General features: G+C 33.2%; 1 protein-coding gene and 1 long non-coding RNA gene across 2 annotated transcripts; both read left to right on the top strand.

The window, feature by feature from the left end:
* The first annotated feature begins 1,601 nt into the window (after positions 1 to 1,601).
* On the top strand, positions 1,602 to 5,577 carry LOC148620794 (uncharacterized). Its single transcript, XR_015920821.1, has 3 exons — positions 1,602 to 1,842; positions 3,233 to 3,294; positions 5,239 to 5,577. It is a non-coding gene; the product is annotated as an uncharacterized LOC148620794 (long non-coding RNA).
* A 7,994-nt stretch (positions 5,578 to 13,571) lies between these two features.
* LOC148620793 (uncharacterized) lies at positions 13,572 to 15,809 on the top strand. The gene is made up of 2 exons (XM_088573934.1): positions 13,572 to 13,730; positions 15,483 to 15,809. Exons 1-2 carry the CDS (start codon positions 13,626 to 13,628, stop codon positions 15,768 to 15,770), a joined length of 393 nt encoding a protein of 130 aa, XP_088430060.1. The 5' UTR covers positions 13,572 to 13,625; the 3' UTR covers positions 15,771 to 15,809.
* The last annotated feature ends 5,892 nt before the right edge of the window (positions 15,810 to 21,701 follow it).

Genomic DNA, 21,701 nt, shown 5'->3' with positions numbered 1-21,701 from the left:
TAAGATACCTAGATATTAAACCAAACCTAAGATTTATGAGAACGGATGGGGTCCATTTGACACCTCTTGGTAATGATATTTGTTTCAACATTTTGCAAGGATCTATTGAGTGTCACCCAAAATCTGGTTTTAAGTATTTTACTGGTAGCGAAGTCAACCTTGGCAGTAGGTTAAGTGTGACCGAGCATGATATGGCATTGTTTTAATATATATAAGGCACTGTTTTGTTCAGATTAAGTAAAAAAAAACTTAAACAAAAACAATTTATTGATACACTAATATCAATATTATAGAAATTTCCTTACAATAAACACACGCTTGAATAATCCAACGACCCCCTTAAATGTATGTACAACAGAAATTGGATTCAGAGTTCATAGTAGTAGTAAGGTAAATATTTAGGTCTGGTATTCAGGTCCCGACGGGTCACTACATCATAAATCATTAGTATATGTAAATTGGTAGGCGTACACCTAAACGATGTATCCACTTGGGTGCATACAGGTACGGATGAAATATAACAGGTCAATTAGCTTATATAGAAAAAGCGTGGTTCCTTGGCCTCCGAATCAGAATTGTCGTCTGCGTACGCGTAATTTATATCCGACGCCACATCTCCACAGGGGACGTATTCAGGAATGCTCACATTTTTTATTAGGGAGACCCGATATTGATGACGTAAAAATCATGAGGTGTAGCACTCTTTTGAATCGTTTGTTGAAGACGCTAGTCACCATATTTTGTTTCAAACAATTTTAAAACCCACCACTCAATCTACTGTTGAAAAGATACTGCTGTATATTTTTATCTACTTTTCAGGCCAATACCAAGTGATATGGATCTATAGAATGGAGCATGCTTGTACACGTGGTATTGTGGATTTACCAAATGAATCGTCTTTGCTGATATTTGCATAGACAATGTGGATTGAGCAATTGAGCAATTTTTAAATAAAGGATATTAACTACGGTTGGCAGAATTCGATGCATCTATTATTAATTTTTATTATCTTATAAATACATTAATCAATGAAATTTTAGGTTTATGGACATTTACACCTGTGTATCACACGGTGTATTGTTTAACTATCCATTTATTGATAATCTATCTACAAGGTTGTCATATTTTCTGCCGTAACATATTTGCATATATCTATTTTGAGTGAATATTTATAATCTATTTGTCAATTAAAGCTGTTGCCAAATATCGCCAAACCTATATTTTATTTTAGTTTTAAGTAGCAGTCTTTATAAAAATCAGACAGAAGGTGATTTATGCATGTTAAAAACCCACCAAATTCAGTATTATTTCTTGTTCAGAAACAGTTACTGATCACATACCCAGTCTTAGTTTTTCATTAGGTTGTTGCTCATTTGAGATTGTACATGAAATTTGCACTTTGGAAGAGTTATCGTTCTTAATTTGGCTTGATTTGGTTGATTTCAGTAGGAGAAGAATATATGATTTTCTTACAAAGTGCAGATTTGAATGCAAAAAAAAAAATGTTGTTATGTGAAAGTATAGCATTTGTAGAATAAAAAACAACGTATGAGTTTTAGGCAATGCTAACAGTTCAAATTTGTAGAATGTTATATGATTATCGGAAAGCCTATTTTAACAACGGTAAATCAAATATGAACAAATATTCTTGAGCTTAGTATGAGTAATCAAGGGAACCAAAGTTATAGCGGAAATCAAAAGAAAACAATCCAGGGACAAAGACCAAACATGGTAAACAGACATACACAACAAAGAATATTAAGTAACTTAAAGAATACAAAAGCAAATGATCAACTCGGACTCCACTAAACACTGGGACCATGAACCACGTACACCGATAGGGTAAGAAAGTATATTTAGTTATTGTAAGCAATAAGGAGGGGATTTTATTGTTTGTGTTGTTTACAATGAGTAATCAAGGGAACCAAGCTTATAGCGGCAATCATATAAATCAGTATAAATACTGTGCAACATATACTTGTAACGAACAAATTATTACATTTTTTTCTGATATTTTATTCCGATTACATAGTCATAAATTGTCAATTATTGTTAAACATTTTTATAAGAATTGCATTATTAACGGCAACGAAAACCTCTGTAAAGAGTACATGTATACTTATCAAATGTAATGAATAGATACAAATGATAAGGCTTGTTATATTGTTGAACTGAACTAAGTTACTGTAAGTTTTAATAAAGTACAAAACATTACCTTACCTGACACCCTTGTACAGTTTAGAATTGCCCTTGTTGTTTACATCACTAGTAAATGATAAAAAGAAAAAAAGGCTACATTAAAAGGTAAAACTGAAAATTAAGTACTGGTCTTTATAAAGAGAAACAGGTATTTGATTTTTTAAGCTTTTAAAATGAATTTTGACTTTGAATTCATAACCAGTCACAGAAGATATTACTCTACTAAAGTAGAGATGGAACTGGATTACTTCACATTTTAATGAGTTGGTCTATGTATCAGGTACTCACTAGCCAAGTAGTCAGACATTTTGGACTTGAGTTCTTTCATAAAAAAATTACCCAAAATCTGCGGTATCGCAAAATTCAAACCTCGAAAACACCGAAGCATCAGTCCTTATATTGCACATGGTAAAATTTCTCGCTGCTTGATTTGACTCAATCCCCATTTCAATATCTGTATTTATGAGTACTTCTGGGACACAACTTTGTGTTCAATTTGGATCTAGATCCTCCTACGGTTTTGTTTTTGTTTCTAATGGTGGTTGCTGACGAGAAGCTACTCCTTGAAACACGTATACAACCCACCGAAATTCACAATATTTATGTAGAATATAATAGTATATTTTATTTATTTTTGTTTGTTATATGATCCCCGCAATAACAATAGCGTTCAAAAACAATATGCCAGAAACAATAGTTGGATACCTATATTTTTCGTCTCGTCTCTGTGGTATATGGCTATATATGTTTCCTATTTCTTTAAAAAAAAATTCCTAGAATTAAGAAATAATGTTACAAGAATGATTCTTATAAGTGTGAAAATCGTAACACTATTGAAAAATAAAATACAATAAATTTTTATAATACAATATTATAATACCTAGAAATAGAAACATTTGTGTAAGAATGAAGTTTACAGTCCAAAAAAAGTGTTGTCATGGGAACGGTTATAGTCACAGTATAAAAGTCGAATTGTGGGTTTCGAGTAAAATCAGCAAAATGTATATTGATACGCTAATACTTCTTTTTCTAGTTAATGTAAGTTATGTTCATACTGGAAATGACGACGAAATCATCTACGATAAATCTGCACAGGTAATGTAAATTATATAGTCTAAGTACGTTTTATATTAGATTAAATCTTAATTAAAATATCATGTAAATTTCAGAGAGTCTTTGATCAAAATCTCTTTTTCATACCTTACTTACTTCTGCCAGTTATACCCTTTGGCGTATGGGAAAGCAACAAAGTTTTTGTCTATAATTGGAAAGTTTTTCTAGGGTCCCCCATGTCTGGTTGATGATCTTCATATCAGCTACAACAGTGCGATGCCAGATCTTTTGGGTCTTCCTCTTCGCGGTTCTCCGGCAGGGGTCCAAAATAATACGGCTTAAGTCATGCTGTCCCGATTTTATGGAGAACATGACCTATCCATCTCCATCTTCCTTGTCTGCTTGTAGTTTCAGGTTGTTATAGGTAGATCTAGCTTTCAATTGGCTATATTTTTTTTTTATTAATGTCTGTTTCAGCTCTTCAATCTGTTAAATTTGACAGTGCTTCCCAAATATGTACTTCTTGATATGTTTTTTCTGTTTAATTGTACGATTGTATGGGGTTTGGTATTTGTGCTATTTAGACTCATAATTTCTGCCCTTCTTGTACTTATATCTGATCTAATTTGTTGAGAATATTGTTAAGGAGGTAGACCTAGGGAATGGACACAACTCTAACAAATTATTGGAATGTTTGTATTCATAATTTTACATCAATCTCATGTAAGCATCAAAGTAACTTGGACTGATTTCAAGAATGAAAGCTTGATAAGCTTTGGTGAAATTAAATATGATAAAGTATATCACTTATTTCAAGAATTATATCCCCTGCTCTAGGCCTGCCTCCTTAAGGCATGTTCCTTTTCCTATAGAGAAGCATTAAAAACTTTAGATTTTTCGATACATTATTCTTATACCAAACAATGGACGTTATTCCAAATTGGGAAATCCGGCTTTGTTTCGTAATTATATAGCCCTACTTGAAAAAAAGTGTTACCAAAATAAACATATTCATATAGCAAAACGTTTGCCTGAAACGTTATTGGCCTTCCAAGAAGATCATAATCGATTCGCCAATTTTCCTTGTGCAGGTAGTAAAGCATTGGTAGACTTTAGGAATCTATTTTTTTTTACTTTGAATCCGTGAAAACGCTTTCCCGCGTGAAAATCTCCCTTACTCGTCACTGTTTGACCTGCCATTTTACCCTGAATAATCGTTACCGGAAATGGGGAAAAGAATATTAAATAAATGAGTTTTTCCCTAAGTTTGTATATCGTGTATCGCAGCCAAAAGTAAGACTACAGATACTTCAAGAACAAGGAACGTTGTTTTATTCCTTGTTAAAGAGCGAGGGAAAACTTTTTCAAAAATAATACTATTAATTCTACTTTGAATATCACACACTAGATGATTAAATCAGTTATTATATATTAAGCACGCTGCATAGTCCTTTTTGATATATACGGAATGCAAGCCATTTTATCAAGTTTTTCGAAGGGACTTGACCCACCAACATACGACAACATGGTTGTCGGTCTCAGTGGGTAAAGTAAGAACAGTAAACATATTTCTTTGAAACTTAATGCATTTTCACTTTGGTCAGTAAGTACCTAAATGGTTTGCAATGAGTTATTCAAAAGTCTCCAAGTAATGAACAGCAGTAGACTTCAAATTCAAATTTTAGATTTATCTGTGCTGCGGTAAGTGGCATTGCTCCAAACAGACAGTAAATCAGTCTGTAGGTTGGAGAGTTACTTCCCTCTGCGTAAAATAATAATAATTAAACGAACTCTAAGTCGGGAGTATGAAAAAAGGACTATTCCCCTTTGCGTAAAATAATAATGAAAAAAGTCAAAGTCCGGAATTTGAAAAAAGGACTATTACACCATATTGTGTTGTGCAACGTCTCCTTAGTCTATATAGTATTTTGGGGGAAATTGGTAGGAGTATGTCCACTGATTTTCCATCGTTTGTTCCTTTTGTAGTGGTACCTCGTAGATCAATGTTTATTAAGTAAGTGTCAGCGTTTTGCAAGATAAGTATAATACATATCGGTTTATCATCATTTAATGGACATGCATAAACAATACAGACTGAAGAAAAAAATAGATAAAGAAATTTACAGCAAATAGAAATAGATTATTGATGTGATGTCTGTTGTGGGCCGGTGCTAGAACAGACTGATGACCTTTTTAGTGTAAAATTATTTTCAAAACAGAACAGTTAATCTTTTTAGAAACTCATCGCTTGCAGAGCAATTATGGAGATTTCAGTTGTTACAACCTTATTTCCCTGAGACAAAAATGAGAACAAATTTGACACGCTATCCGACGGTGGTTTAATTCCATAATTCCACCTTTTTAGTTATAAAATAAAGCCATTTTTAAGACTGAAATATTACAAAATGTTTTTTATCAACACAATAAAGTGAACTTTGTGTTCAGTTCTGTATTAATGAAGGTAAATCGTATGGATGACCTTAAGCTAACATTTTGTATCCGTTTGAGGTTGTTGTCTCATTGACATACTCACCATATCCAATCTTGTTATATTAAACGTACCAAAATGTCAATGAAAAAGGAGAATATCGAAGGGGGCAAATCAATGAGCAAAACACGCGAGAATATAAACTTTGAAGGTCAAACAACAAGAAAGACACAAAAATTAAATACACACAAATGTAAACAACACGAACCTAACAGAAAACGGGGGTTAACTCGTGTGCTCCGGAAAGACGTTCCTCATAAGTGCAAGATACATGTACTCACAGTACTTCCTGATGAAGTTGAATCACAACCCATTCTGAATCCATATAGATTTTTGTTAATAAATTTGTAATTTACATGCGCGCATTTTATGTCCAAAAATGTGGCAAATTTGACAAAAATACCAAGATTATTTTCCATATGAATTCATTTAACATATCTCCACCTTAAATACTAATAATATATATACACACTTTTGAGGGCATAATAATGTCTTTAAGTCAAATTGTACAGAGGTTTTTTTTCAGCAACAAGAGACAGTAGATGACCTTCTGGTCTAAATCGTCAAATGGACCAAGGGAGGAAAAATCATAGCTTATCAGATACGGTGGTCCACTGGAAAATGAAAAGGATGGTATGTCCCGGGCTAAAATGATTTGGACGGAAAATTCAATCGTAATGTCTTGTTTCGTTCGGTTCCGTATATCCAAAACAGCTTAAGAAGAATGTGGTCCTATTTCTGTTATCACACTCATTAATTCATTATCTGCAAAGCCTAAAGCTCAATACAAAAATAAGAATTATTAAAAAACGATTGAAAACAAAAAGTCTTTTTGGTCTGCTGTTAAAATCCATATCGGGGAATCCTGTTAATATGCCTACAAGTACGTTTTCATTGTTGATTTTGTGCTGTAGGTCGGACCTTATCATTCATTTAGATATAAGAGGCCATTCAAAAACACCGGAATACGCTAGAGACATTTCCATTTAAAATATGGAGGTACGAAATGTAACCCCCTTTCCCGCTTATCTCTGAAGTGATTTCTAAGTGGCCCCTGAACACTTAACAGTCCTTGTAGCTGGAATGTTCACCTTCAAAACATTTTCTTGAGTATATTTGATAGGTAAAAACAGAACAAAAACGAACTGATCAACTCTAGACAATAGCAAAAAGGAAATTTAAAAAAAGAAATGTCCGTATAACAAAAGTCATTATCAAGGTAAAAACTACCACTATGGTCCTGACTTGCTACTGACATTTCCTATGGAAATACCGGTAGTGGGTTACACCTGGTTTGATAACACTTCTATTACAGTTAATTATTTCCGGTATATTACTTTATAAACGGGTAGTATGAAACTGCCATCGGCCGAAATTGGTAAAATTAGTACTCAAAATAATTCAGATGATATGAACCATAAAAGGAACAAAATACAAGTAAACAAAGAAGAAACAAACTTCAAAATAAGTCTTAAACTTTGTTGGAAGACATGTCAAAATTGCAAGAAACAAGTAAAAAGTATTGAAAGTAAATTTGCTGATGTTATAAAAATCCATCATCTACAATCTCTTTGTCTGGACATTGGAAATAAAGAGTAATCAAGGGAACCAAGGTTATAACGGTAATCAAAAGAATGTAATCCAGGGACAAGGACCAGACATGGAAAACAGACATACACAACAAAGAACATAAAGTAACTAAAATCATACATACAAAGTAACAAAAGTAAATGAGCAACTCGGACTCCACCAAAAACTGGGAGCATGGACCAAGTGCACCGGTAGGATAAGCGTCCTCTGCTTTTCTAGAAACACCCGCCGAGTTGATCATAAAAAGTCAAGTCCGGGGTAGACGAAAGAGGAAAGGAAAACTATGACACTTTGAACAAATCAGTTTTCATGGCGCTAATGGATACACCATAACGATCCACAAGTTCATGATGACGACCATAAAACTTCTGTAGTGATGACTTCAATCTTGTAGCAACATAACCCTGTTCCAGAAGCCTATTTGTTAGAATTCTAGCACGATGCGTAGTCTCGGCAAGCGCTGGCATAACGTATGAGTTGTGATATGAACACTCCATACGCAGGTGCTGAAGGGATGTTGCCACAGATGAAAAGAAAGTTGACAATGTTGAATGAAAAGTCGTCACGTTTGTCGTAAAGTTCGGTCAATAGTTTTCCTTTACCATCGATTTCTAAGTTTAGGTCGATATGAGGCTGACGTCACATTGTCCGTAGTATCCTTTATCTCAAGTTCTTTGGGGTAGATGAAGCGATGTATCAAATTCCGAAAATTAGGATTGCTCAAAAATAATACGTCATCTGTATAGCGGAAACTGAGATTAAAGGATCTAGCTAAACAATATTCTTTCTTCGGATCAGATCAACTATAAAGTCAGTTTCATAAGAGTGAAGGAATAGGTCAGCAAGTAAAGGAGCACAATTTTGTTCCCATTGGAATGCCGACCGTTTTTTTTTTTTGAAAAACGCGTCCACCACGCTTGACAAATATGTTTTCGATTAAAAATTCCAGCATTTTGTTAACACCTTTTGTATATTTGGAAGATGATTTGGAATTCTGTCTTACAAAGTATGAGAAATCTCTACCAGGAACTATATATTTGTATCTAGGTGTACCATCATTTTCGGAAAAACAACGATGTATAAAGTCGGGATTTTAACTGAGTATGGGGAATAGAAGTATACAGTCTTGAAAAATCATAGGTTTTAATGCTATTATATTCTGATAATAGTCTCGAACTGATTGTCCCCAAAAGATCTTTCGAAATTTTCAGGATCCACATTGAATTAATACCACTACGGGAGTAACAAGTGTTGTGGTAGGACAGCAGACCCTCTTTGACAGCTGTAAGTATAGAAGTTAAAAGTTTTAAAAGAGGTTTGGTAGTACATTTTGCAGATCCAGCTATGAAACGTTGTTTGTATGGATTCTTGTGGAGTTTAGGAATCCAGTACATAGACGGTAAATCACAGTCATCGTTTTTGGTAGAGAGACCAAACGAGGATAGCACAGATTTATGGTTTTCCACAATTTCTTCTTTGGAGAGTGTGGTAGCAGCATGAGTCTTAACACTGCTATTATATTCTACGTCTACCTCTGATTATTAACATTGGATGTAAAACGTTTTGCAAACAAAAACAATGTTGTTTTGGGCTTTGTCTACTCTTACGACAACATTTTTGTCATGTATAGTAGACAAAGAATGTAATCCAGGTACGAAGACCAGACTATACACAACAAAAAACATGATTAGACTGTGTAGAACAGTTGCACATGAGTGCTTCGGTCTGAAACCGGACTGACATTTTGTAATTAATTTATTAGTTGATAAATATTCATAAAAAGTATTGAATACATGTCTTTCTATTATTTTACTGATAATAGCTAATACCAATACTGGTCTGAAGAATATAATGTAAGCATAAAAGGGTCTGAAAAATTCCCAACCATGTTAGAACCGTCAAATTTGCGAAGCAAATTTTTTGTCGTTCCCTCTGCGGGACTCGAACTCGTGCCCCTGTGATATCTGTATATATATTCGAAAATAAACCTGTTTGTTGTTTTGCAGAGGCAATGAGAAAAATAACTGAAAAAAATCACGAATGTTACATACAAGGAAAATACTACCAGAGTAGCTCCCAGATCTATATGAGACAAGCTCAATTTTACCATCCACGAAATGGTTTAGTAATATGATAGATAAGGGGTAAGCACAACATATTGACTAACATATTGACCAACATATGGACTGAAGATGAATAAGATCTTAAGCTTAAAAGCGATGGAAACAGTTAGGACTAGCAAATGGCTACTTGACAAAAGGCTTCATGTGAAAAAAGAGAATTGACCGGTTTTACAAATTCAGATAATAAAAGACTATAAGTCCCTCTTATTCTCAGCCATTATCGAATGAAGCTCTCAAAGATGCAACATATGTAAAATCAAAACAAATTATTGAAAAAAAGAAATGACAAAATTACAAAATAAAAAAATAAATAAAAACGTCTAGACACATGCAATTGTAAACAGCATCATATAATAAATAAATCATCTTATAAATATAACATATAAGGAATGTTAAGTGCGCAGTACATTAGCGTTTATCGACCAAAGCGTGAGAAAAAGGAGATAACCCAGTTTTGCAACATTTATGACTCAATGAATATATTTAAATAATGGTGTTGTCGAATGCAAAATCGTTAGTACATTTGCCTCCCTGGATTCTTGATTACATAAATTTGTCTATATAACAATAGGAGCACATTTGTTAAAGTCTTTCTTGTCAAACATTTTTTCCCTTACATAGCGTATGTACTTAGGAACAAAATAAAGAATCTGCTGCCAAAGGGGTGACATATTTTTGCAAAAGAGTAATCAAGGGAACCAAAGAAATCAAAAGAATGTAATTCAGGGACAAAAACGAGACAGGGAAAACAGACACAACAAAGAACATAAAATCACCAAAATAACATGTACAAAGAAACAAAAGTAAATGAGCAAATCGGACTCCACTAAAAACTGGGGGCATGGACCAGGTGTACCTGTCGGGTAAACATCTTTAGCCTTTCCAGTTGCTCATAAAAAGTCAAGTCAGTCAGAAGTAGACGAAAGGAAAGGAAAAATCTATGGCACGTTATAATTTGTATTTCTCAGTGCATTGAAAAAAGAAACTGCACTGTAATCGTTTCTTACTTTACACTCAAACGTATTAAATATTTCATCACAAAAGAATTTATTGACTTCATAATTTTACAGTATGTGATACTAAATCAATAACGCGCAGAATGTAATTTGTGCTAAATTTATCTTTGAAGTGAGATTATAAACTTCATAATAAATCATTTTCGAAATCTGTATTTTCCATGCTATCTCCTATGTTAACTAAAGGAAAAATACTACCAGAGTAGCTCCCAGATCTATATGAGACCAGCTCAATTTTACCATCCACGAAGTGGTTTAGTGTAATATGATAGATAAGGGGTAATCACAAACATAACAGATTGATTAAAAAGGAATAACTCTTTTCTCATATAGTTCTGGCAGCTACTCTGGTACTATCTACCTTTTTCCTTCTAGAGGCTCTGAAGAATCCGAATCGCCCACCGGATATCCACACCATAGTTGAGCTAAAAATAAACACAGAAGAGTCTTTTCTTCAATTTATAGTTTTTTAAAATTCATAATTTTTTAAAATGTAGATCCACTCTTTGTCATGTTTGTGTGAATCGTCGTTTAATTGTGTCGTCGATAAACAATTTTTAAAGGTTTCCTTTTATATTTATGGGATGGAAAATAACGTGCAACAGATGTGAAGTAATGTCTGGAAATGCATATAATGTATCTACATAAGTGGTGTATTTTATGCTTAGTACAATGATTAAATCAGGGAAGATCTTAAATCATGACAATATATAAAATTGAAAGATGAATGAATAATGCATGACAAATAATTTTAGTTTGGTTTAAATCAAGTACATGTAGATATAAAAGTTTGACTAGAAGAATTCGTTCAGTACGTTCAGTATGGTTTGGATCTTTATAAATGTATATCAACTGAATCCCAAAAGACATATTGGTAGATGCAAGCAAAACGAGTTCATGATGACGACCATAAAACTTCTGTAGTGATGACTTCAATCTTGTAGCAACATAACCCTGTTCCAGAAGCCTATTTGTTAGAGTTCTAGCGCGATACAAAAAGTCTGCGTAGTTTCGGCAGATAACAGATAACAGATTCAAAGTACGTGGCAGAAACCATGTAAACAGGCAACAGAGGAGAGACAATATACATACACAATGTAGAAAACTGTTAATTACATTTATATTTATAAAACTGAAGATAAAAAATTCAAGAAAGCTTACAAAACAATAATACAGTGATTGCCCACTCCGCAAAAAACCGGGAGTGGCACCATGTGCGTCGGAAGGATAAAAATTAACTTTGGCCTGGTTCATAGCTATACAATAAATGAAAACTTCTATCTTTAATAAGAAATAATAACTGTCATGCTAACCGTGATATACAAATATACCAAATTCATACATGAATACAGGCATATATAATGGAAAGATTATGTCCTCAAATAACCTTTACAAAGCTCGTTACACATTTATATGATGGTGTAATTAAATTACCAATGACATTAAATATGCAGTGCATACTAAATATCTTCACAAGTATACATTAAAATATTATTAAACTTTATATTTATACACAACTCTCTAATGAAAAAGAAACATATTTGCTTCTAAGGTCAGGAGTGGAGATTATTGTCTACAAGTATGAATGTTACCAAATACAAACATACCAATTTAATAAATGAAAATATTGCGAAAACCACTAACACTCTTACAGAAAAACGACCCAACCTGTCCAAAAGAAGTATCACTCTATAAGCAAATCTAAACAAAGGTCTGACACCTTATGGCTAAAAAGTTGGTAGAATAGAAAATAAACTGGAAATCCCTGAAATGTGTCTTAGGCCCGTTGGCGGGTCCCCATATTTTATCCCCTAATCTACTACTACCTACTATAATTATTCCAACTTTTATATACGAAGAAGAATCAATAAAAAAATTAGAATGATAACATTACAAATTTTGGGAATAAAATGATAATCTGAAAGCATATATAAACATTTGTAACAAGAATTGAAAATAAATATTCAAGAGCTTAAGACGACAAATCTTATTATTTACAATAAGGAAAAGGTTTTAAGCAATAAGAAAAGGATTTCATTTTCATTAATGCCGTGCAAAAAAAGTGATTTTACTTTTGTTATGAAACAACCAATTTATTATTGCATATTTTTCATTTTATTCTGATTACGTGAAAACGTTATGGATAGTTTGTTGTTTTTTAGGACAAGAATGAACATAAACGTGGTAAACGGAAACGGTTCTGCTTTAGGGCAAGGGCAAATTACTACGCACAGCAAAGTGGAAAACTAAACTGTATGAAATGCACTAGATATCTTAATTTTAAATATAAACCCCAGACTGCTTGAAGAAATAATTTATGACAGTATCAGGAATTATGACTGCGATGAGTTATTTTGATTTAAAATTTATATCATTTTACAAAAGCTCAGCACGAACACGTGTCATAGTATATCAATCGATCACGTATCCTAGTATATGAGAACAACCGAAAACTTGTCCTAGAGGATCAAATTAACGATACATTCCACAATAAATCAATGTTACACAATGTGACGAACTACACTGCTTCAACGGGTCAAATTGATACAGGAAAAATAACGTAATCATAGAAGGGTCTGAAAAATTCCCAACGATGTTAGAACTGTCAAATTTGCGAAACAAATTGTTCGTTTCCTCCGTTGGACTTGAACTCATCCCGCTGTGACATCTATGGCAACATCGCCTGCACAAAATTCAGCTAGGCCGAGTGATCTTGGGCGCTGACTTGTGCAGGGGGGTGTTTCGATAGCTGTCACAGCGACACGAGTTCAAGTCCCGCGAAGGGAACGACCAAAATTTTGGTTCCAAATTTAAAAGTTCTAACATCATTGGGACTATTGTTCTAAATCTATAGCTGAATTGTGTCTACTTAGAATTTCAAAATCTTTGTTTTGATTTTAAGCACGTAAACTGTCAAGTTGTTGAATTATAAAATGTAGTAAATGTGATATAACTATAATGCAGTCATAAACATAAGCAATCCAAAACATAACTCTTTTGATAAACCGACTTTATTAAAATCTGTCACCCAAATAAATATTTATGTAAGAATCAATAATCACGTTTACAATCCCTAAATCGTTGTTGTCGTAGAAACGGTGATCAATAGACAAGGTATAAATATGGGAACCGCAAGAAGCAATTTAAGCAAGCAAAATGTATCTTTCTACTCTATCACTTTTGTTTCTAGTTAGCGTATGTTATGGTAATATTGGACAGGGTACACATGGCGATGAAATTCTCTACGATAGATCTGCACAGGTAATACTTATACGCAAGCAATATTTTAAGGTTTTTATAATGGTATCACCTTGTCGTCGTAGCGTTATGCGTTGTTGCCGTCCGTTGACTTTTGTTTGTTTACAATATCTTGATAAAAACTTATCCGATCTTACAGAAGTTTTAGCACATTGTTCCTAGGGAATTGTCGGGTCCTCAAGGTTCATAATAGGTTTTTGCCCACTTCTTTTGATGATAATGGGTACGTAGGGGATAAAGGATGTAACTATTAAAGTTCATTGAAAAAAGTTCACTTTAACTCTAATTTTTTGATGATTCAAATGTCAATATGAATATGTTCTTTTTGAAATAATGTTTAAAAGGTTTGAACAAGATAGACTTGAACCGTTTTGGAGTTAACGTGTTACGAAACTGGGGCACGCCCCCGGAAAACCTTACATATTTTTTGGTATTTGATCAATTTGATTTTTAATGGATTCTTTATGAAATTTCTGTCTGTGTTTTTCAATCAGATATCTCATACGGTTTTCAAGTTATGAAGAGCCAAAGGGGGTGACGCATTAAACAAGCAGTTTTTTTTTTACTTCTGGTCGGATTAAGAAATTGATATTTGGGTTCATAATTTTTTAATTACATTTCTGATATATTTTGTATCTTTTTCGGTTTTTGAGTTAAAAGGAAGCAGAAAGGCCATGCACCTTTCAATCTAGTTAAAAAAAAAAAATTTCTGCGATGTTGATTTGAAATAAATGTATTTCTTTTGAAAATCCCTGCCCGCATTATTAAATCATATTTCAGTTATCTTTAAGCAGAACATATTTACTTTTACTGAATTTCATATTTTGTGCTATATTGTATTCAAATCAGTTGTTTTGTTCATTCCATAATGAACTGTGAGTCCATATGCTTAAGAGTGTGTTGACCTAATATAATGTCCACACTTATCTCAAGTGAACAGAGGTCAAAATGCTGTGGTCGTATAATGCTGCGATCAGAGAGGCTTTTCATTTAAGTAAGCATCGTATTAACATAATTGTGGATTTTATTAAATTCAAAAGAACTGATATAAATTTTTTGATCTGAAGCTGTTTCTCTTCGGAGAAGCACATAAAATCGTTTGATTTTTCCACACTTTATAGTTCTATCACATAAGTAACTTTGGTACACCTGTGGCAAAACTTTGTAAAATTATTTAGATACATGAACACATAAATAGAAAACAAAATCACAGTAACGTTGAACTTTTCATCTAGTTTGATGGATATGTGTATCAACATTTTAAAAGACAATAGGCATCTCGATAGGTACATATTATGCACCGCATTCTTGTTCTTTGAGGTCTTTTAGGATGATCAAAAAAGCAAGCTGTAAAGCTCCAAAACAAGATATTCATAAAAGACGAAAATCGACTTAAGCGAAAGAAAAAAAAACACACACACACACACTGAATGATAATAACCGCTGGACTAAAGGTTCCCCACACGGGTATGTGGCGGGATTAAACATATTTGTGATCTCTCAACCTTCCCCTAAAATACAATAATAAAACGAACTATAAAAATCTAGATCTGTTGAATTCGGATTTTACATTTGAGTTCGATACAGAATACAAACATTTTAACAAATACAATGTAGGACAAAAGGTAAAAAGCCGAGTCGAACTCGAAAGAGTCCTCGCTTTTTTCTGTAATTAAGAAAATTTTAATTTAATATCATTTTTAAATTCACTGTCCTTATTAAAGTGTCTGTTTTATAATGTAAAATTATTTTCAGTCAAAATGCACAGAAGTTTCTCGACCGGCAACAAGAGACTGTCGATGGCCTTCTGGGCTAAACCGTCAAATGGACCAAGTTGCAGCTGGTGGAAAAATAATTGCTTACAAGATACAGTGGTTCAATGGAAAATGGAGTGGTTGGTATGTTCCAGGTTATAACGACATCGACGGAAAATTCAATCTTAATGTCAAACCATGTTCAGTACCGTATATCAAGAACAGCTTGAGAAGAATGTGGTCCTATTTCTATGACCACACTCACCAATTCATCATCTGTAAAGCGTGAAAATTAATATTGAAATATAAATAAAAGCTTTAAACCAAACGTCTCATTTTGTCTTCTGTCAAATTCCAATTTTAACTTTTACAAGAAAAAAAAACTAAACCCGCTTTGTGTCAAAATTTGAAGTTCTAGCAAATTGCGTACATCATTTCCGACATTGATTTTAATTCATCTATATCATACGACCCTTTTTATACATATGACATCGCTGAACGCTTCGTCCATACTAATACAGCAGTTTGAGCACTTTCCAGAGCTTAGAACCAATGGATAGATTAGACACTTGCGACAAAATATTTCCAATTGACTTTAGTGGCCTATAATATTTCAGATTTCTATTTAAACCATTTACTAGTATTCAATATCCTTTGTAACTACTAAAAGGATTTAGATGAAACCTAGCCTGAATTTTTCTAAGATTTCTTATTAGGCTAGACGAAAGTGTTCAGCATGAAAAGAGTTACTTCTGTGCCAATTTTCGTGAAAAAGGTATGTTGGAGTTATTGCCCTTTTTTGACATTTTTGGACTTCTTTCGATGATATTATTTAAAAAATCTTCCCTGAAACTACGATTCCAGATTTTGAATGTACCTTAGACTATAAATCGATTGCTTTGTAAAAGCACCTTAAATAAATAAAACACAAATAATTACGAATTAGATACAAAAATACCACAAAACTTAGCCTTAGATATTTAAGAGACATGGTGTTTAATTTATTTCTCCGGTTTATACTTCATAATATTATCCTTCATTTTGTGATGATGAGTTCGGTAAATTTGTAATAATTTTTTAAATGGTTTTATAGATGAGAGGAATCTATTGGATAATTTTATTGGGGAGTGATAGGATGAATTTACAATTGTGTAAGAATAAAGTGTACAGTGCACAAAAATCATGGTCATGGGAACGATTATAGTCACATTATAAAAGTCGAATCATGAGTGTCGAGTAAAATCAGTAAAATGTATTTTGATAAGCTAACATTTCTTTTTCTAGTTAGTGTAAGAAAAATAGATTTATTGACAACAAATGAAATAAATTCTTAATGTTATATCTTATTGGGGAAAAAACGGAGCTAGTACAAGCTGAGGACGTTTTATTTTTTTCAACAGTACAATTTCTTCGAAAGTCATCGCTCGCACAGCAATTATTGAGCTTTAAGTACGATTCTGTGTAAAAATCAGGCAATGGGTGGCACATAACTTTTCGCCATGTGGATTTTATGGAAGGCATGGCATCTATATATATCCGATGAATCAGCCGAAGTCCTAAAGTAGTTCTGTAAACATGATTTAATTTCAATGCTATGTGCTGTCCTTTGATTATAGCATTAAGTCCATTGTTTATTTCTTTTGATAGGGAATTAGTGTTTTCAATGGGCTTAACATTAATGTACAGCATTAATTATCATTAACTAACTATTCCCTTTATTTATTCAATGTTATCAAATTGTAACGAAATACGGATAGGGCAGTTGGTTTGTAATGGAAGTTATTTCTCGAAAGTCTTACTTTTTTGTTTTAATTATTTATGTCCGTCATGTGAACTCATTCGCGAGATGGGCATTTAACAAACAATTATATGATTGTATTTGTATAAATGTATTTAGGATATTATGCAGGAATGTAGAGATATCTTAATCATTTATTTCGTTGAGAGGCCCGCAAGGACCGACTAATTATATTAAAAGAATTTCCACATCCCTGAAAGTAGAACCTATCATCCGAAAAAAAGGGACCGTGATAAAGATACGGTGCACCTGCGTCCTTACGGGGATGCTGATGAACTTGTTTAAGGGAACAATTTACTCCATTGACCACTGAGTATAATCAGCTCACCATTACAACAACATCACATTATCTTAGTTATACTACAGCCTGACCTGACGTGAGTGGGGATCTCAATTACTCTTATGCGTCCGTTATTAGGGTTTTAACATTGTATACATATATGTAAATACATTATACACAAATAATATATACACACTCATGAAGACGTAGCAATATTGTTAAACCCATTTTCAGTCAAAATGTACAGTGGGTTCTCGTCCAGCAACCAAAGACTGTAGATCTTCTGTTCTCATTCGTCAAATAGACCAAGTTTCAGAGGGTGGACAAATCAAAGCTGATCAGATACGATGGTCTGCTGGAAAGCGGACCGAATGGGATGTCCCTGGCTATAATGATTTGGACGGAAAATTCAATCGTAATGTCTTGTCGCGTTCGGTTCCGTATATCAATATAATCTCAAGACGAATGTTATCCTATTCCTAGGACTACTATCACAAATTCCTTATCTGCAAAGCTTGAAGGTTAATCTTGAAATAAGAATAAAGAGTAAAGGGAATTGATCAACTCTACGCAAAGTAAAAAAGAAACGATCGTATAACAAATGGCAATATCAGGGTAAAGAATGGAAAGTTTGAAACCACCAAATGGTCTTGATTAGCACTTGAATATCCTACGGACTCGCTAAACTTTCTGTTTCATTACGGTTAACTATTTCCGTCATATTACACTATAAACGGGCAGTATGAAACTATCACCGGTCAAAACTGGTAAAATAAGTATCAAAATAGTATTGATGATACTGACCGAAAGGGAACTTCAATACAATTAAAATACAAGTAAAACAAAAATGACACCAACTTAAAATAAGTCTTAGACTTTGTAGGGAATACGTGTCAAAATGACAAATAACAAGTATGAAAAACAATTTTTTGGTATAATGAAAATCTATCATCTTTAATCGCAGAAACAGACTACTTCTCAATAAAGTCTGAATTTCGAAAATAGAACTTTTATTACTCTGGTCCAAAGCCTGTCTCTCAGATACAGATTACGCTTTAAGAATTCAAAATATAAGCTCTAGCATACCTTTACAACTGAGAAATATAAGCACTATATGCAGGGGAAGCTAGTATGTTATTGTACAAAAAATAGAAATTTATAATTTTGAAATTAGAATCGTCTCGTCTGTCATATATTTGCGCACGGATGCAAAGGAAGCTATGCAGTAATTTCTTTAAATTCTGGAAAGAGCAAAATTGATGTCCATTGGGATGCCGATAACTTGTTGAAAAAAGGTCCCTCGAAAAGTGACAAATATGTTTTCAAAGAAAAATTCAAGCAAACTGATCACATGTTTCTCGGTACAGCAGCTTTTGTTTTGTATTCTTTTTTGTTGTTGTGGTACAATCGTATCCTAAATAACAAATTTGTAAGAACTAGCTACCATTTTTGCAGATATATGCAAATGCTGTATGGGGTGAGGGAGACTGTAATGTGGGAAAGTCAAAAGTTTTAATAGAATTCAACGAAGCCACAATATTAAATGTTACCTAAAAGATCTTAAGAGTTTTTGAGAACCCACACTATCCGAGTAAATAGTTTCACAGTATTTTTAAGTGTCTCTGCTTCACTGCGCACAAAATTCTGGCTAGCATTACAGACTATTCTTTTGCTGTACAAAAAGATCCTGCTAAGTACTTTTGCCGGTTTGTATGGATTTTTTGTCAATCAATGCAAAAAGGTAAGATCTTAAACTTTCCACTTGAATAACTATTAAACGATACCACAGAGGTTAATAATGCTTAAAATAACTTGCAGTCAGCATGGGGAATCCCAAAGTTTTCTCAGGATCAGGAGTATATTTAGAAACCAGCAGAGAGACGAAGCCTAGCAACACAAGAAGATAATTGTACTTACAAAATGAGCATTTCCTTTCAGAAACAGTTTCGATATTGAAATATTTAAAATAAATTATATACTTTTTTTCACAAAGCTTTGATGTACAGGTGGTAATTTCAGCATAGGACAATTATGGTGTGCGTTCCAATTTCTCATTAGTTGAATTGGTGGTCTGTTAGCTTTTAAAATAAAATGGTGTAGTGATATGATATATAAGGGGCAAGTATAAGATGAGGCTCTCTATAAGGCACTTAAAATATGCAAATTCAAAATCAAATATCGAAAAACAGAAATATAGACAACTAGACATCCAACTATGAACAGCTCCATATAAACAAATAGTCTGAAAAGTAAAAAATATGCAATTACCAGTGCGCAGTATTTTAGATTTTATCAACCGTAACGTGATAAATAAGAGATAAACCAAAGACCAATCCAGACATTTTGAAAAGGAGGGATGTCAGCCGAGGTTCCTCAGAAACAGGGGGAGGTAATAGGACATCATTTGCCATTTTTGACATTTTTACGCAAGTAAATGGGAAAATTCCAATGAAAGGTGGTGTGCCAACCCCTTGCACCGCGTGATGGATCCGCCACTGAAATAAGTTTAAATCATTTCTGACTTTACTTGATAAATAAATTTAAATCATGCTATTATCGAACACTAAATGGTAAGCAAAATTTCCTCCAATGTTATGAATGATATATATTTGTCTATATAAAAATGTACATAATCCGAATAGGAGCATGTTTATTCATAACTTTTAATGAATGTAGGACAGAATAATCGCGGGAACCAAGAGTCGAGAGCAAAGAGTATAATAATATAAATCAAGGATAAATACTAGACAGGGAAAACAGACACACACAACAAAGAACATGAAATAACCAAAACATAACGAACATAGAAAAAAGGCACCTGGGAGGGTAAGCGTCCTATGTTTTTCTAGAAACATGTGCCGAGATGCTCATAAATTGTCAACTCCGATGTAGACGAAAGGGAAAAGACAAACTATCACACAGGAAACAAATCGCTACTCATGGCGCAGATCGATACACCGTAATGATTAAATAAGTAACATCTTTACTTACTTTTGTCAGTCAAACGCCTTGTCGTTTTTTTTCTTTCAATTATTAAAAACTAAGCACATGAACAATCTACACGCTGCTTAAAATTATTTCTGAATAAACACCGGTAAACATCAAACAGAATGACAATTAGGAAAATCAAAATCAAAATACACAGACAAAGAAATTTACAAAATGTAGACAATAAAATACAATTAAAATTACATTTATAAAATTTAAGACAGTACACATAAGAATAGAGTGATTTTACACTCCTTAAATTACCGAGAGTAACATCTGGTGCTACGGAAGAATCATTTTCAATAGTGATCCTGTAATGAACAGCTAGCCATACATTGTAAAAATAAATGTACATCTTTAATATAAAAACATAACTGTCACGCTTACTCTGAAAGGCAAATACTTATCTTTGTACAAAAATGCAGGCTAATACAATGGCAAGATTATGTCCCTAAAAAATGATAATAATAAGAAAAAATCCACAGACCAGCTATTACAGAGAAAAGAGTTAGACCATTAGCCCAAAAGCAGTATCTAGTATATCTTCATAGTCGGATCCAAAAAGGGACTGCCCCTCCCCGATATGCTCAAAATATTTAAGAACCAAAAAAAACTGATAGCCACTGAAGATTCCCCACCCCCTAAGGGTTGTTGGTGGTACCCCATTTTTTTTTCTCGAAATTTCTGGATCTTCTACTGTACATCAATGATGGCCACATGAGAAGAATTGCAGTATTAAATTCGAATGATTACATTACAAAAATTCGCAGAATAATATGATAATCTGATAGATTGACATTTGTTAAAATAATTGTAAACAATTGTTCATCAGCTGAAAAGAGCACTCTTTTTGTTAATACTAAGGAAATGATTTCAAACAATAAGGAAAAAGTTTTATTACTACTTACGTGTAAGAAACAATTAATTGTTGCATATTTCCTTTCATTCCATTTCGATTACGCAAAAAGTAATAAATGTTTGGTTATTTGTTAAGCTGTTTTATAGGAGGTTTTATGTTGAAGGAAAAACAACTACGCACTAAAAAAAACTTAACAGCACTTTCGACAAATGCAAGAAAAAAATCACAGAATACACATTTATGACTAAGATAAGTTATTTCAATATCCATACAAAAAAAAATCAAAACAAAACAA

Source organism: Perna viridis, chromosome 3 (assembly GCF_037379345.1).
Source record: "Perna viridis isolate PV_CMFRI_1.1 ecotype Kerala chromosome 3, ASM3737934v1, whole genome shotgun sequence".
Lineage (NCBI taxonomy): Eukaryota > Metazoa > Mollusca > Bivalvia > Mytilida > Mytilidae > Perna > Perna viridis.
This window is presented reverse-complemented; position numbering and strand designations above follow the sequence as displayed.

Excerpts from the sequence above, each read along its gene's own strand:
- LOC148620793 (XM_088573934.1), top strand. The coding sequence starts at position 13,626 with ATGTATCTTTCTACTCTATCACTTTTGTTTCTAGTTAGCGTATGTTAT. Across the intron at positions 13,731-15,482 it reads TCTACGATAGATCTGCACAG|TCAAAATGCACAGAAGTTTC; the intron begins GTAATACTTATA and ends AATTATTTTCAG.